Source organism: Larus michahellis, chromosome 1, assembly GCF_964199755.1.
Source record: "Larus michahellis chromosome 1, bLarMic1.1, whole genome shotgun sequence".
NCBI classification, from domain to species: Eukaryota; Metazoa; Chordata; class Aves; order Charadriiformes; family Laridae; genus Larus; species Larus michahellis.
In genome coordinates, this window is record NC_133896.1 from 201,167,367 (window position 1) to 201,184,503 (window position 17,137).

Below are 17,137 nucleotides of genomic sequence, written 5' to 3' on the forward strand. Positions count from 1 at the left end.
TCCAGCTTTACGGACTTCTGAATGTTGTTTTCTTTGGCTAGGGAAAAATACTTTGCTGTGCACTTAATGTAACTCAGGTTTACCTGCTAGGGGACGGACAAGACAGCCAAGGGCTGTGCAGCCTTCCAACAGCAGCGAGTGTAGGAAAAAATATGTATGCTTTCCTCTTCTTTGGCTACTGTTTGAGGATTAGGTGGCACTTGATGGGCGTGCTCAGTTTTTTGGATAAAGTTTCTCGGGTGTCTTGGGGCTCAGTGCTCAGCACTGTGAGGAGAAGGACTGGATTGTTGTTGGGGGTTTCTCTAAGCATGTATGTGGATGATATTTAGTGTAGCGAGGTGGGTGTGGTAGTCATACTGAATTTATTAGCTTATTAAGCATTGGAGAAACAAGTACATATTGAAATTATTCTGGTCTCTTAAATTGCTAATGAATGCAATTATACTTTGAGGGAGTTATGAATGTCTTCTCACCACTGCAACACACCTTTGTTGGGCGAAAAAGAACTCCTTCGTTTCGTGCCTGTCTTTATTTCCTACAATGGGGCTCAAACTTCTTTTGGTTGGGGATTTTGTAAGGAAACTTCTCTAACGGTTGCTTTTGTTTTCCTGATGCAGGCAGCGCAGCCTGAGGAGCTGAGCTCACCCGGTCGATGCAAAAGCAAGACAAACGGAGGTGCAGCAGATGAAGGAGAGGCAGCGAGGTCAGCTGGTGGGGACAGCAGCGTCGCTGTGAGCTACCCCAGCCTCCGTCTCCATGCCTACAGCATCGAGAGCATGACAACGTTTCCCAATGGCTGTGGAAATGGCACCACCGTTACTTGTATAGTTATGGATAATAAAGAGCCCCAAAACCAGACTACCTGTGTCAGTCATAATGGGGGATATAGCACCAGCAACAGTCACGAGGAGGAAATCCAAGAGGATAAGCTCAGCCCTTCCAAAATCATGCGCTTTTTCACCACCCCTCGTAAACGGGCTAATTCCAGCTCTGACAGGCCTCGTTCTCTGGTTTTGATGGGTAACTCGTCCACCTGGAATGCTTTGTCTTCCATCAGAAAAATGGGATCTTTCAAGAAGTTGAAATCTTCAGTTCTCCAAGGAATTCAAACAAGGGAATGCTCAGACATCTTAAATGAGAACGGCGTAGGCAAACAGGGTTCAAAGGGGGCAGTGGTGAGAGTTCAGACTAACAGGTATTCCTATTCGGGGCCTCTACATGACTTCCAGAACGCAGTGGATGGTTTAGCTTCTGACTGCTCCGATGCAGAGGACGGCGACGAGTCTTTCCTGAGGAATACCCATCGCTCACGCAGCATCAGGCGGGCTTACGGTGCTGGCCGCATAAACTTGCTAGACACGGATAAAGTTCAGAGTCATCACAACTGTACTAGGCCAACATCACCTGTCATTGCAGAGCCAAAGATCTGTGAAATTTTGGTGAAAGACTCTGAAAACAACAGGATCATTTATCGGAGAAGCAAAAGTTCGGATAATTTGAACTTTCTGAAAAAAAGCTCATTCAAGCGGAAGTCCACCTCGAACCTCACCGACCTCAAGGTTGGAAATGAAAAACAGATGCCAACAAGGACTGTGAGTGTTACTTCTGCTGACTCGGACAAAACCGGTGGGAACCCCGAGAGGAGATCCAAGCGATGGAAGAGCCCTATCAGGGCAAAGGATTTTGACCGAGTTTTGAAACTCGTCAGTAATGTTACAGATGTTGCGTGGAAGAAGGATGGCCCGAAGAGCACGGCTCCTTCTCCCAGCGAGCAGTCCCAGAGAACAAGGTCAAACAGCAGACTGCACGATGACTACTCCCGCAGGGTTTCCAGCAGCACGGATCATGACAGAAAGCGATGCACCTCCCCAGTATCTAGTCCAGACTCTTCCTTGCCGGGAACACCTTGTCTGCAAAGCCCCGCTGTTGCTCAGGATAAAGAGGCTGAAACGAATGTAGCTGTTGCTGAAGACAAAAGCCTCAGGACGTCATCAGGTATCCCGGACTCTGATAGCTTATCACCCACCCTCAATGACATTAGTCCATTTCCCAATGAAGTGTTTTATTCGGACTCGGATGAACCAAAAGCTACCCAGCAGTTTACACATGAAGCTGAAAACCCTCACGTTCCAGTCAGGCCGACTACTCCAAAGCCTCAGAGTCCCACCGCAGAGAAGGTCAAGTGCAATATGAATTTCCAGTGCCCAGACCATCACAGCACGTTGTCACTGAGCTCATCGGAGAGCGAGGAGAGAGTAGAGGTAGCGGGGCCGAAGCTGGGCAGGAATCCTGTTTGCTTCCAAGACTCGGTGCAGACTGTGTACTACGATGATGGAAACGAAGACAGTGGCATAAGCAGCCACTCTCAGCTGAGTCTCAATTTAGCCTCTGGTGCTGAAGAGAAAAAGGAAGAGGTAAGAAAGAAAGAAAGCAAAATCTTTAAGAACCTGTGTATATATATATATCAGGTTTCGTCTTTATTAATGCAAAACAATGCAAACAATGCAAAACAACCCGAATGCTAATGGCTATTGCAGCTTGTTATTGCTAAAATATGCTGACAGCAATTATTTCCTTTAATATATTCTCTTTGGATGCTAACGTCAAATTATTTTTTCTTTGCGCATTAATATCAAAGAAAGTTTTGGCAGCAAAGCTGTTCATGTAGGTTTTCAAACTGGGTAGCAGTTTACTGCAGCTTGCACATACACACCACTTGTCATGGGGCCTTGTCGGATTTTACCAGCCCGAGCAGGGTCTGGCTGTGTTTCCTTCCAAGCTGAGAGGTCTCCGAAGAGTCTGTGTATTTTAAAGTAGCGTTGATTCGGTGTTAAACACTTTGCCTGTGGAAGCCTTGCAGAACACGGCAGTACTTCCAGAGCAGTGTGGCGTGAAAGGTAGAGTACAGAGGTTGAAGCATTCAGTTGTAGCCAATGTTTTTGCTGTGCAACCATGGCCATGCTGAGGGCAGGCTGTTTGGGCATTTACTTGCCTGCAAATTTCATACAGCAGTACTTTATATGCTGGCTTGAGTGTGTTGCTAGTTGTGTTTTGGTGAAGACACCAGCATTTTCCCTGCACCCAGTGCATGATTTGATACTCCCGGTAGATGGGTAGATGTATCGCAAGCACCCCTGAGGTAAGTTCACGTAATAACCCTCTGCCTTCACCTAAAGCACCGTGTGAGCTGGCAGAGGAGCAGTTGCAATGGTTTGGCAGTGTTGGTGAAGAGCTGTCATACGTGTCCTGCACCCGCTGGGGACGGCGTGGCTCACCCCAGCCCCGGCGATGTGCAGTAATGTGATTTTGAGCTGCTCAGGGTGAGGAAGCAGAGAAAGGTTTGCTACTCATTGGGAAAAATACGCCGGGGCAAAAATCCTTCTGGATCTGTACGAATGTGGAAACCATTTACAAAATAAAGCTGGCATATCTTTTAAGCCACCTCAGTTTGACTAAAAGTATCTTATACCTTAGATATGAGATAGATGAAGGCAGTTGTTGCAGCTGCACAGACTTCAGCCTTTCAGGCTGTAAAGTCTTACAATGTCTGTGAAGCCGCCTTAGTTTTAAAAGCCTGGCATGTTTTTGCAAACTAACTGTAAATGGTTACAGAGCTTATCAATATTGTCCTTCTGCTGGAGAAAAGCAAGTTTGTTTACTGTAGCGCTTACAGCTATGGTAAGATTGGAAGAATAAACCCAATGTGTATAAATGTTGGGACTCTGGGGTTATTCCTCTTCTGGAGTTGCCACAGCCATCCATCTTTTCCAAAACTCTCATTTAAGAGTGCATGCAAAGAGGTGCTTTCACGCTGCCAGAAGAGGCGAGAGCCCTAGGGTGGACGAATGTCAGTTGTATTTCTCATGAATAAAATGGGAAGCAGAATTAATGCTACTCATCTACCATCTAGTGGCGATCTGCGATCATGACTCTAGAGAAATTCAGCTTGTCCCTCCCCTTGGCTCCCGACAAACCAGTACAGTTTTTAAATGAATGTCTACATTGGGTGGATAAAAGTTACTGCAGTTTTAGTTTTAACACCACATTCTGTTATTATCTAACATGCAATTTAAACTTTCTATTATAACATATTTTAGGTCAACTGTGAGTGCCTTTTAGTGCTTGCTTCAGCTGTCTAAAATACGGAGTGTGTGCTGACGGCAGCTCTGGGTTTGTGTAGTGGGCAGGAGGCCGGTGTAGGATGGAGCCCTGCAGGAGATGAAGGAAATGGTGTCCAGGGGATGGAGTCCTTGGCTGCCAGGGCAGCAGCGAGGGACTGTAGCCCCCTCCTCGTGCTGTGAGCACTGCCTGGAGCCCTCTGTGTATGGCAGAAAAACTGCGGCCACCCAAATGGCGCAGCTGCATCCAGACCTCTCTTCTGATCCGAAAAAGCAAAGTTTTGGAGGTGGTAGCTGTGGATCAGAAGCAGGAGCTGTGCAGGACAGGGTTTCCTTCTGTCTTATTATGCAAGGGCTGTAAACTCTGTCCTCTCTTTTTTCCACGCCTGCTCCTCATCCCATAAAACCCTAAAGCTGTGGCACTCAATGACTACAAAACAGGGAGAGTGGTGTGGTTTCTCCCTGCCATTTCTTTGGAGTGTTTCATTGCTCATTTCCTCCTCCTTTACAGCATGCTTCCCCCAGCGTGGAGGTAGCTTGATACCAAAGATACTTATGCCAGGTTATTTTTTTAATTGGAGTTTATTCAGCCTGCGGGCACTTTTATGAATGCCGCATACTCGCACAATGAGGTCATTGGGGTTTGAACTTTTGACTACAATTCATTTTTAACTCTACCTTACACCTCCGCGTTACAGAACTGTACCCATCCAGCAGGTTGGTCCTGTGACAGTCAAGCGCTTGGCTCATTCTCATTTGAGATGTAAAGCTGACCCATGCAAATCCCACATTTTTAAGGCTTTGTCTGAACCTTAAATACAGTGGGGTGATGGACAAATCTGCACTGTTTCCATGTTTCGTGCGTCTTCTTTTCTGTATGGATTTAATATGAAGGCCATTATGTATTCCATTATGTATTCCAGTACAGCCACTAAAATCTCTGTGGCTTGGAGACATATTTCAGTACAAAGCTTACAAGGTGCTAAGTGGTCAGGGTCAAACATGTTCTTCTTTCAGGACTGGCTGCTGTGGCTGGAAGCAAATCTAGTTTATTCTCTTACCCGCTCATCTAGTAGATGAGGTGGCAAATGAAGTCTGTGGAACTTGGTCCATCTCAATATTTTCCCAAATGCGGAAACGTTTCTACCTTGTGTTTCTCCCAATGCCGGAAAGCTGATTTTGCAGTATTCACACAAGGGCATCTATCCATTTACCTGAAATGATGTTTTGGGGATTTTTTTGCCTATGTGATTCAGTCTTGAGATCCGGTGACTGCGCTGGTTTCACCAAAATGCAAGATTTGGACTGGAGCAGAGGAGGTCTTCGGCCTTCTTGGTTGTTGGTTCTGCCAGAGGTTGCTTCCCAGGGAAGAGCTGCCTGGATCCATGCCTCAGCACTTCTTAAGCTACAGAGGTGTGAGTCACCAAAGCTCGTCTGTGACAGCCCGTGCTTTCCCAGTCTCTGCTTTATGCCTCTGTCACTTATGTTCAATATGTTGCTTTTAAACAGTATCAGGAGCTGATTAAGTACAAGTTTGTATTTGGACTGTTTCGCATTGCTTTCCTGAAGAAGTGCCCCATGTTACCGTAAATAACGAAAACCTAAACTCTTAGCTTTGGACTGGCATGTGTCAGCCACGAAGGCTGCCTAAACCAAACACTGTTCTGAATTTGTTACAAAAAGGACAAGTCAAGTTATTTGACATTTCACCTAGTCTTTCACAAGCTCTTAGAGCACCTGCTATTTAAGTTGCCTTGCTGGCACCTGGCTCCACAGTACACCAGACTTTTTATTACTTAAATAACTTATCTGCATGACTATAAGTGAATGATAAATTACAATGAAGAGGTAATTAGGGTTGAGTCACATTTTGTTTGCAGACTGTCTTTTAAGTGCTCTAAGACCTGTCTGTTGACTCATTTATGTTCGTGCCGTGCAGAAGTCAGTGGTCCCAACTAATCCACATCGTGCAGTCCCCCAGCGCTCAGCCCTTGGCAGAGTTGAGCTGGTCTGTCCCGTACAGGTGTCTGGGCTCTGAATAGTGAGGACAAGTGGCTTACCTTGTGGGACGGCTTATGGAGAAGAGGAAGAAAAGCTGTATGGGTGGGAATACAGAGAGGATTCAGCTCTGTCCTCACTGTTCATCCTCTTGATTTCTTTCTTCAGAAAGCGTCCTCACAGTGAAGGACCGAAGGGTGACAGCTGGATGTGGTCATGTTCAATACCCACAAGGGGCATGCAGCAGCCAGGAGCTGAGGATGGGCATCCTTGGTACCTACCACAAGCTCCCGAGTGCTGTGGGGCTGGGCATGAGCACACCTGCTGGGAGCTAGCTGGTTTCAGCTCTCAGAACTCTTCTTTTTGGATTTACTCATCTCTGGTTCATCCACATGCAATTTAGAGTGTGGCTTAGTCAGCTGAATCTGTATAACTGAAAATGTGTTAAACTGTGAAGGATGATTAGGTGAAGTAAATAAGGGGGCTACATCTTGAACTGGGTTTACTCCTATGGGGCTTGTAGTCTGGAGTGAGGGCTTACCACTCCAGTGGCGCTCTGGTCTTGCTGGCTACAGGGCGTGGGGACAGAGCAGCAGAGCACTGTCACAGGCTCTCAACAGCATCTCTGACCGCAAACTGAGGTTTCAGTTAGACCGAGTGACATGGGATTTACACTAAACTCTCTGAGCTGCTCTGCACAAGTCAGGACACATTCACACAATGTCTCCACAGTCGCTCAAAGAGCGACTTCCAGGAGCCCAAAGCTAAACCAGAAACCACTGCGCATTGCTACAGACCCAAACTGCAGAACCGATCACTGAAATGATGCAGAAGGGAGCCCTCCAGGGACACAAATATCTTCCCGTCGCAGCAGAACTCTTCCAGCTCGCTGCAGCAGAGCTGTCTGCCATTCAGTACAGCCTGTAATCAGTTGTTGCCGTATCCTCTACTAGGAAGAAGGAAAATAAGGCAGTGGTGACAGTAATCTGAATTCTGGATCAGGTTAAATTTTAGACTGAGTTTCTGCAGTGCTGAATAAAATCGGCCATTCCTGAAAACCTTAGAGTAATACAGGAGTTACTGTCATCCCTACAAAAGGGTCTGTGGATGCTGAAAGGGAGAGCTCAGATGGACTCCACTGTATTTATCCTGGGGCAAGCTGCTCCCTTTCCTCACTGCATTTGTGCTCCTCTGCCCTTCCAGGGTGCCTGATCATAGAATGTGTTGGGTTGGAAGGGACCTTTAAAGGTCATCTTGTCCAACCCCCCTGCAGTAAGCAGGGACATCTTTAACTAGATCAGGTTGCTCAGAGCCTCATCAAGCCTGGCCTTGGATGTCTCCAGGGATGGGGCCTCCACCACCTCTCTGGGCAACCTGTGCCAGTGTCTCACCACCCTCATTGTAAAGGACTTCTTCCTAACGTCTAATCTAAACCTACCCTGCTCTAGTTTAAAACCACTGCCCCTCGTCCTATCGCTACATGCCCTTGCAAACAGCCCCTCCCCAGCTTTCTTGTAGGCCCCCTGCAGGTACTGGAAGGGACTATAAGGTCTCCCTGGAGCCTTCTCTTTTCCAGACTGAACAACCCCAGCTCTCTCAGCCTGTCTTCATAGGAGAGGTGCTCCAGCCCTTTGATCAACTTCGTGGCCCTCCTCTGGACTTGCTTCAACAGGTCCATGTCCCTCTTGTGCTGAGGGCTCCAGAGCTGGACACAGTACTCCAGGTGGGGTCTCACGAGAGCAGAGTAGAGGGGCAGAATCAATGTTTGACTCTGCTGTAGCTCTTCTGACACCTCAGTAACACCCAGATGCTGCTCACCCTGGGATCAGGAGTAACAGTACCCCAAAGAGTGGAACGGCGCTTCTGGCCATCTAATTCAGTTTTTACATCAAGCATGGTGTTGAGTTGTCAGCACTGAAAATCCATCTCGACACTGGGAGATTGCAATGTCCAAATTGAGCAGAGGCAGCTGCAGGAGTTTCCTCTGCGTTTCCCCTTCTGACATCCGGAGGCTGCTGAGGTGCTCGTGGTACGGGGATGCTGAGGGGGATGCTGTGGCAGGCTGGGGGACCGGCCAGGCGCTGGAGGAGACCGAGCACAGCAGCCTCGACTCTTCCTGCTTCAAGCTCAACCACAGCAGCCTCACCCTTACTCCAACACTCTAGGAAGTAATAGTTTGCAGACGAAGAGTTGCCCAAGGCAGCTCCACCCCACGCAAGCTGAGTTTGTGACTGCTGCTGGGACCTGCTGGTGGCTGGGTTTGGGCTTGGGCAGGGATGATGAGGCTTTGCTCTGGAAGGGTGGAGAGAGGGAGGAACTGGAGGATCTCCGCCTGGAGAGACACTGAAGAGATGCAAAGGCCTATGGCTTTTTATGGTTTGCTTTGTTAGCATAAAGTTCCACTTTCGACCTGTAGTTGTCGTCTGGCTTTTGAGGCTCGCCAACGGATGTTACAAAGACAGCCTGGAAAAAGTTGCTTGTTTTGCCAAATAAAAGGAAAACGGATTTTTTTTTTTAGACCTGTTACGTGATCTGGGGTGTTCTGAGTCAATTTCAGAATTACTTATGGATTTATTTAGGGATTATTAATGCCTGTACATCTTCTAAGAAGAGGCAGAGGATGTGAATACTCCTTTACTATACACGACATGCTTGCTATTCCAGTTCAGGTGCTGAACTAAGGAAGGGACAGCGTTAGAGCATCACCCAGCTCTCCCCAAGTGTCAGTCCCTGGAAAACTAGTGGAAACAGTTTTCTGTTTTTGGCACGCTTGCATTTTTATATGACTAATGAGATTATTTCTGCAAAACAAATACATTTCCCTGCAAACTCTCCTATGCCAGTCGGAAATGTTAGCTGATTTGGTTTTGGAAATGAGCTAGAGGAGAGGACGAAGGAAATCCTTGAGGCTGAAGAACAGATTTGAGAGTCAGGAGATCCGCTTGTCATTTCCAGTTCAGCCCTGTGCTTCCTCTGTGACTTACACGACTTAACTGCTTTGTGTCTGCTCCTTATCTGTGAAATGTGGATATTGCGAAGGTGAACTCGCTAATCTTGGTGAGGCATGTTGCTGAGAGGGAAAGCATTATGCTTGTTGATTACGATAAGCAGGCTTTCAAGGATCAGGTTAAATGAAGCAAACCTGCATTAAAAATGCCTTAGAAATAACATGGCCAAATTTTGTTTGTGGTTATATCTCTGTAGCCTATATAATGCAGTTTTATAGGTGTATTTGTTAGTTAAAATATGACAATTGCTTTGGTGTCAACAAACCCGAAGAGTAGAACTCTATAATATTTTTCCAATTTCTCAAACTTCCAAAAAAATGAGTGTTTTACCACAGTAGCGTTATGTTGCTAATGGGGATTGATTTTACCACATTACAAGGCACAGTGATGTAATTTTACTGTATGACAAGGTATAGTTTTTCCTTGCATCCATTCTAGGAGCTCATACTAGTGTAGTGCAGTGGTGTTCCTTTAGGGGGTCCCCCTTTGAAGCGGTGTTACTCAAATTTTTAAATTGTGGGTCCACTCAGTTTTGGGGAGGAAGAGGGAAGAAAAGGCAGATTATCTTGGTGTAATGTTTATAACTTCCAAGCAGCTAAAACTTAGGTGAAGTTTTTAATATGGTCGTATTTGATTTCTTCTGCTGTGCTTGTTTGTATAGGTGTAAAGGCCTTAAACAGGTTTTTTTGCAGCTGTTTCACAGATCGTGTTCTCCTGCCTTGCAGACCACAAGTCGAATAGCACTGTGTATTCTAGGGGCAGATAATCAATGCATTTCTTTGGGGGTCTTCTCAAAGGCTAATTAAAAAGAAAAGATGCTGGTGGCAGAGGAGGCACAGGCGTGTAAAGAAAAAGGATATAGTGCACTTTGCATTTAATTGGAAAGGAATAGATGAAAATTTTCTTCCTGTAAGTGAATTGGACTGGTTTAATAATTCTGGTTAGTTTATGATAGAAGATGAAAACACGGACATTCTGAATGGGTGCTTTCTTCTACAGTAAAAGCAAAAATTTCCATGGTAACTATTGCTGTGCCGGTATCACTGTCGGAAATTGTCATCCTGTTGGATCAACAGGGAATCACCGGGCTCTCATAGCACTTCAGGATCTTTTTATAAAATGTGGAAAGAAAGCAATAAATATATTTTCTCTGGAAGACTGTATTCTATCTGGAGTCTCATAATCTCTGTGTCTGTCACAACGGTTTGCAAATAAAAATATTGATCACGTCCATGAAACATAAACCAAGCTTTTGGCCTCAGTTTGTAGTGATGATAAATAAACTTCATCTAATGCTCCCCCACTGCCATTTAGCAGCAGGAAAAGTGCAAAGGTTGCCTTTTATCATGTACCTGGGTGGAGACACGTTGTCCGGACTTTTACTCTGTTAAGTGAAGGTGATAAAATAATTTATGACCACTGGGTCGTGATCACTTGGTCCTTTATAGTTTTGCTAGCTTACATGAGTTAAAAAGTCAATTCTAATGTTACTACTAAGTCCCTAACATTTGGCAGTTAATGTGTTATACAGAAATATCAGCTAATTAATAGTAACCAATTATAATACTGGCATATAGCTGACATTGCTAGTATAAGAAGTTTGTACATTTTTATATAGACTCATGAACACACGCAGAAATGCGTACTCGTGATCAAAACACAGAAATATCTACATGAAACAGCACAAATGATGTGATTTTTCACTATAAATACTCCAGTTTTTGCTTTTAAGCCTTGTCATTTACAAAGAACATGAGTGATTATCTATCACATGTTTTCACTGAAAATCTATAGTAATCGTGTTCTGATACTTCTCAACCTACTCAGGTATTTTTTGTAATTTATTCTCAGCCAGAATTATCTGTTTCATTCATCGCATCTTTTTATAAATGGCATTCGGAAATGAATATGTATTTCTTGTATTTCTTCCTTTCTCTGGATTAGAGAAGAAAGGCAGCTGTAGTTAGCGAAGTTGCATTTCTGCTGGGCAGCTCAAAAATACAGAGATACCCAAACAAGAAGCAATGCAACTTATTGTGGAGCTAATTAAAAAAAAAAAAAAAAAAAAAAAGGCAGAAGGGGGCTTTCTTTAATGAAAAACGGTTATGAAATACCCTTGAGCATCAGCTCCCCGGGGGTTCCTGGGCAGCAGCAGCAGCCTGTCTGTGTGGCCCTGTGGTACAGCCGCTGCTTTGGCAAAGGGGAGCGGGGAGGATGCTCTTCCCTGGAGATCAGCACGGCTGGGCGTCCTTGTCCAGGAGGCACCTACCTGTGACTTCCCAGCAGATTTCCAGGGCAAGAAAAAACTTTTGGGAGATGTACGTGTCCCCTTATATATCTCTATATTATGAAGCATTAATTGTATCAGTACGTTTAGAACACAAAAATAAAATTTAAGAAACCCAAATAAGTAACGGTATGGGTAGAAATGCAGATTAGTGGGCAGGGACCCTCAGCAATGTACACAGGGATCAACACGTTCATAGAGCGGTGATTTTACCTTCACCAGGGAGTTTATTGGCATAAACGCATTAACAAAAAAAACACCCGGGGATTGTTTTTCCTCTGGCAGCACTATGGCAACAGTATGTCAGCCCTCACAAGCCTACTAACAGCAGCAAGCTGACCAGTAGCGGGCTGGGCTGGGTCTGATTTATAATTTGGGCTTTTTCTGCAATGGAGAGTGTGGTCAGGTATAGGATGAAGGGTTATTCGTGGTTATTCAACTGTGCCAGCAAAAGGTGCTGGCAGTTTTTTGCCATTTCACTGATAAAAGTTGCATCCATAGAAGCAACACTTTATCAGTACGGTACAGATCAGATCTCGTGCTCCTTGGGCAGCGCTCCCTCTGAAGGCAATTTTGGGTGCGGAATTTATCAAAATATACACTTGTAGTCTGAGTAATATTTGCAGAACCTGGCTCTCCTCCGGCTATAAAGGCTAAGATTTCACCTGATGCTGAAGTTAGCTTACATTGGTATTAATGAGTAACAGGGAATGCCAGCAGCAGTCATGCGCCATTAAATGCAACAGGGTTGTACCAGTGCCAGGTCGAGTTGAACGAGGTCATGATCAAGTCCTTGAAGCTGCTGTGCCTGGATTGGGAAATCAGTCTGGGGCCAGGCGAAGGAGAGATTTGGTCTGTCTGGGCTCAGGCAGCTGTCTGCCTGGGAGCCGCCTGGGAAAGCTCCCTCCATAGCCTGGTCAGGGGTCCATGGGAGGCAAACCCAAGCAGCACACCTGAAAGTGGCACCTAGAACTGAGCTGAGTTACCTAAAAATCGCTGTCAAGTGCAATGAGAGGCAGGTGTTCAAGACAGCTGCGCACAGCTGGAAAGCACCTTGTGGGGAAGCTGCACCTCGCTGGTGGGGGGAGATAGGAACCAACCAGGCTTCCCTACAATGTTGGGGAACATGGCTGTAGTGCCATCTACATCTACCCGAGATCAGCTCTTGCACCTGATTCCTGCCCGTAGTGCTCTGTAGGCTTGGTTGACAGTCTTGTTTGGGGGCACAACTCAATTGCCTGAACGTAGGCACCCAGCGCTGCTGGAGGTGCCCTGACTGGTTCCCCCTTGTCTCCAGGGGGTGCTTCTGGATGGCCCATGCCTCCCGTACGTCTTCTGTCATACTTGCATGATGCATGGTATGTGGAGATATTTTAGATCCCTTAGGACATTTGAAACGGCTCTGGCTGCCTATGTGTAGGCAGCAGAATCTCACCCCAGATCTCTAGAGGCTATGATGACAGCTTTAACATCTACCTCCACTGGTACCTCCAATGGAGGTGTCCACATGGACACCTCCATTGCAGACATCAAAATTTAGGCGTGGGGATCTGGACCTGAATTCCCCCTGAAGAGTGACATATTACATGGGAACAATACCAAATAAAAGTGTAGCCTGGATCACAGTAAATATTCATTTTAAATGGTCGTATTTGTAGATATACTGCTGTCAACAAAAAGGAAAATGATTGAAAATACAATAATTTAACTAATACGCTGTTGTAGGAATTTAGCTGTCCGAGTAAAATGAATTCATTTGCATCAGTATAAATATGTAGCGTTTGCAGTCTCAGAAGAAACCTAGCATAGGATACAGCCTAAAAGATAAGATGCATAATGTTGATTGCTAGCATTGGTGATCCTGTGCTGTTACCAGACTAGCAGGTGTGAATTTCAGAAAATCCAGTGTGGATTCAGCTTAGACCTTTACTTCTCAGAAATCTTGAAATTCCTTGAAATTTTTGACCAACATTTATAATGCATGAGTTTTTGATTTTCATCCTATATGAAGTGCCATGTATATCTCTATTCATAGAAGGCTTAGAGTTGGAAGGGACCTTGAAGATCATCTAGTTCCAAGCCCCTGCCCTGGGCAGGGACACCTCCCACTAGACCAGGCTGCTCAAAGCCCCATCCAGCCTGGCCTTGAACACTTCCAGGGATGGGGCATCCACAGCTTCCCTGGGCAACCTGTTCCAGGGTCTCACCACCCTCACATGAAAGAATTTATTCCGAATGTCTATAGGTGTTACCAATAATAATTGTAGAATATAAACCTGGTTTCACTTATAAGGGATTAATCAAGAGAAAGTTATTTGAGGTCAGTGGTGCTGCACCAGTATAAAGCCGGTGACAGGTGGAACAAAACTGTTTCCTCAGAATTTTTTCATTGATGTCAAGAATCAGATTTAAGCTTAAGTGGCTGCAATACTGGAGCCTGTGAGTTGGGTGCTGGATATTTTACTCCTGCTAGTAAGCAGTCACTTGATAGGTCCTGCTTGAGTAGGTCTCTTAAAGTGAGGTTGTGAGTCTGGTTTCCTCTGATTTTTGCTGTGAGAGGCTTAAGTTTTCTGTTTTATTAGTATTCTTTATTGCAATTTATAGATCTCAGCCTAAAAATACACGTCCTTTAGCATTGTTTATTGCACAGCAGAGATTAGTCTCACTGTCATTTGGATCAGTACTGTAGGCGGAGTGCTGCAGAACGAGAGCAGTCCTCTCTTTGCAAATGTTATTGCTCAAGATAAGGGTATAGAAAGCAGATTAGGACATGACGTGTGACGTGTCCTTCCCTCAGCCTAAAAGTACAGGATCATGGGATGAACTTCGCCTGACTGGTTAGGCGGAGAGTTTCCTCTCGCTTGTAGTTCTTACGGACAAGACTTTGCAAAACAAAAACGTAAAATGACTCTCATGAGCTCCTTTCTCAGTCACTGCATTTGTGGAGACCCTTTACCTGTGTCTGATTCTGAGGTAAGAACCTTATTCGACCTGTGATTTTGTTGCTCTGACCTCGGAGGGGCTGGTTTAAGGGACAGCTTCTGATGAAGCTGTGTCACTGCACCAGCCAGGGAGTCACTTTCTACTGAATCACTTTTACTTTTAAAACTGGTCCTCAGCTAAAATCTGCAGAGAAGTTGGAGCATGCTTGAGTTACAGGTGTGATGCCATAGAAATCAGAATTTAAGCAAGTGCTCTGTTTAGAATAAATTTCATGCTGTAAGTGAAATAATTGAATGTAGAGTACTGTATGACATTGATCATTTTTCATACCTTAATTGCAGTAATTACGTTAAAATGCTGACTGTTTAATAACTCTGCCTACTAGATAATACGCTTTTTGTACAGTGAAATTTGTCTTGAGTTGTCTTTCAAACAAAAAGCAGAATCTGGCCACTGTGTCAGAGTTGCACTGCCCTGGTTGAAACCAGCAGCTGGAGAAGAAGGTGGCAGAAGATAAGTCCTTTTTCACAGGCATCATTGTAAAAGGCTGATTCTGGGCTGCATGTTTGCTTTGAATATGCAATACCTGAAATGCCTTCATCTGGTCTGAAACAGATGAACAAAATGTAGCCAGAGACAGACAAAATGATGCCTTTCTTTTTTGGAATACTTATTAGCATTGAACATCGTCAGAAATACACTTAGATAGTCTAAAGATATCCTAATGAAGATGTAGGCTGATTTTTTTAGAAAAAAAAAGTCAGAATTAGTTCATAATTTGTATAAGAACTTGGGGCAGGGTTCATTTGCTTGGCAGTGCTGTGGAGTTTGCCATTCACTCCATCAGGCGTTCATGCAAACTGCCACCAAGCCCAGAAACACCCATCTTCTTCTCTCTGCTTCTTTTTTATTCTTTATAGAGGAGCCAGGAAAAGCCAAGGAAATGCTGAGGATTTGGAAATTTTGGGGGAAAGTGCATGCAAATTTTATGATGTGCAGTATTTTTTCTCAAAAACTGTAGGGGTTTTGCTAGAAAAAGATTACAGCAGTATTACTCCAAATGCATTGAAATCCTGAAAAATGTTCCCTCTAACAAGTACTTCAGTTGACTTTATTTTATTTCCAAACTTGCCTACCAGTGCAATTATGATACCTGTAGGCATTAACCTTTGTGAGCCAGATGTGCTGTTAAATGGGAATAACATGCTCATTTTCCAAGTTTCCTCTCTAAACCCGTCAGTTTTCCTGTATTTATGTTATAACCTATCTCTGGTCCTACTCGGTATGAATATAAACCTCCATGAGTGTGTAGAAAATTAGCTTCTGCCTTCCAGACTGGATGAGCTCACTCACCCAATTCGCACGTGGCTGCGTAATCTCTAGATCTGACCCAAGTGAGAGTGTGGGAGTGAGTGGTAGGAGGGGGTGCGACTGCCCGGTTTGGTATCGGCTCACAGTTACCTGCGATGGGCAAGCAGTCAAACTGCAGCCTTACTGCTCATTTTCATCACTGAATGGAGGTAAAGCCTCCATTCATTGCCTCCATAACATAGAATGATTTGGGTTGGAAGGGACCTTTGAAGATCATCTAGTCCAGCCCCCCTACCATGGGCAGGGACATCTTTCACCAAAGCAGGTGACTCAAAGCCCCATCCAACCTGAGTGTGAACACTTCCAATGATGGGGAATCCACAACTTCCCTGGGCAACCTGTTCCAGTGCCTCACCACCCTTATCGTAAAAAATGTCTTCCTTATGTCCAATCTAAACTCTTTCAGTTTAAAACCATTGCCCTTTGTCCAAAAAGTGCAGAAACCCAGCTAGCGTGCTGATTGAATAATTTTTGCTGGTGTTACATGTAACATCCTACTTGTGCCCAGGAACAAGTCCTGTGAGTGCCTTTCCAAGACGTTATTTAGTGAATTCAGTGTTTATGATAGGATCTGTCTGTACTGCTGAGATAATAGGTGAGTTTTTAGTGTTATTAGTCATGTTTGTGTAAGAGATGCTGACGGTTGGGTGTTAACCTTACTCAGTACGAGCATCATGATGTCTTTCCTTTGCAAAGTTACTCTCTTCCTGAATTGTCAGTGGCATTTATTGTATTTATTATGATAACGCTTTCTTTTTAGCATTGTTAAATTGATCTGCCATTGAAAAACTCGCAAATGATTAAGTGTCAGAAAATTCTGTGGCTTATTTGACTTGTTCACATTTAAAAAGGTTGTTTCTGATGACCACTGGAAGAGGTCCCCATCCCAGGATGAAGAAAAGACAGACACACAAAAGGTTGCACCCAGGAGATGGGGCTCTGGAAAAAGATCTCGTCCCAGACCTCTTTCAGACTATGGCCAAATGTCCATCAGAAGTTTCTCTATACCAGAAGATGCAGTTGTGGTGGAGTCTCAGAAGACAGACTGCACGGATGGAGAAAATCAGCCAGGACTGGCTTCCGTCGGGTCTGTGATCCAAAGCAATACAGTAGGCTACCACAGAGGACGAAAAAGAAGACCCATCTCCGTAATAGGTGGGGTCAATTTCTATGGAAACGGTCCGGCAGAAGAGATAGAAGGTCTGCTGACACAAGTAAGATAAGAGATGTGCTCTCTGCAAACTGCACAAGACCCTTTCACTTCCTTGTCTCTATCTTCAGCCTAGAAAATAGAATGGATGCTTCCTTCTCTTCCTTCCCTTTTGTCAAGCTGACATCGTGTACTTACAATTCTGCTTTCCTGGTCACTAATTACTTTGTCTTGTTGTTACAAAACAAACCAGCATGGAATA

At 44.8% G+C, this 17,137-nt stretch overlaps 1 protein-coding gene across 6 annotated transcripts in view; it reads left to right on the forward strand.

Moving 5' to 3' along the window:
* SPATA13 (spermatogenesis associated 13) overlaps positions 1–17,137 on the forward strand; it is a 186,840-nt gene that overhangs the window by 139,730 nt on the left and 29,973 nt on the right. For 5 of the 6 annotated variants that reach the window (XM_074569072.1, XM_074569080.1, XM_074569090.1 and 2 more), the window contains 2 exons: positions 618–2,414; positions 16,577–16,939. In XM_074569072.1, coding sequence (XP_074425173.1) covers positions 618–2,414; positions 16,577–16,939 — 2,160 coding nt within the window. The remainder of the gene's footprint in view (positions 1–617; positions 2,415–16,576; positions 16,940–17,137) is intronic. The other variant, XM_074569109.1, reaches the window with a different exon arrangement.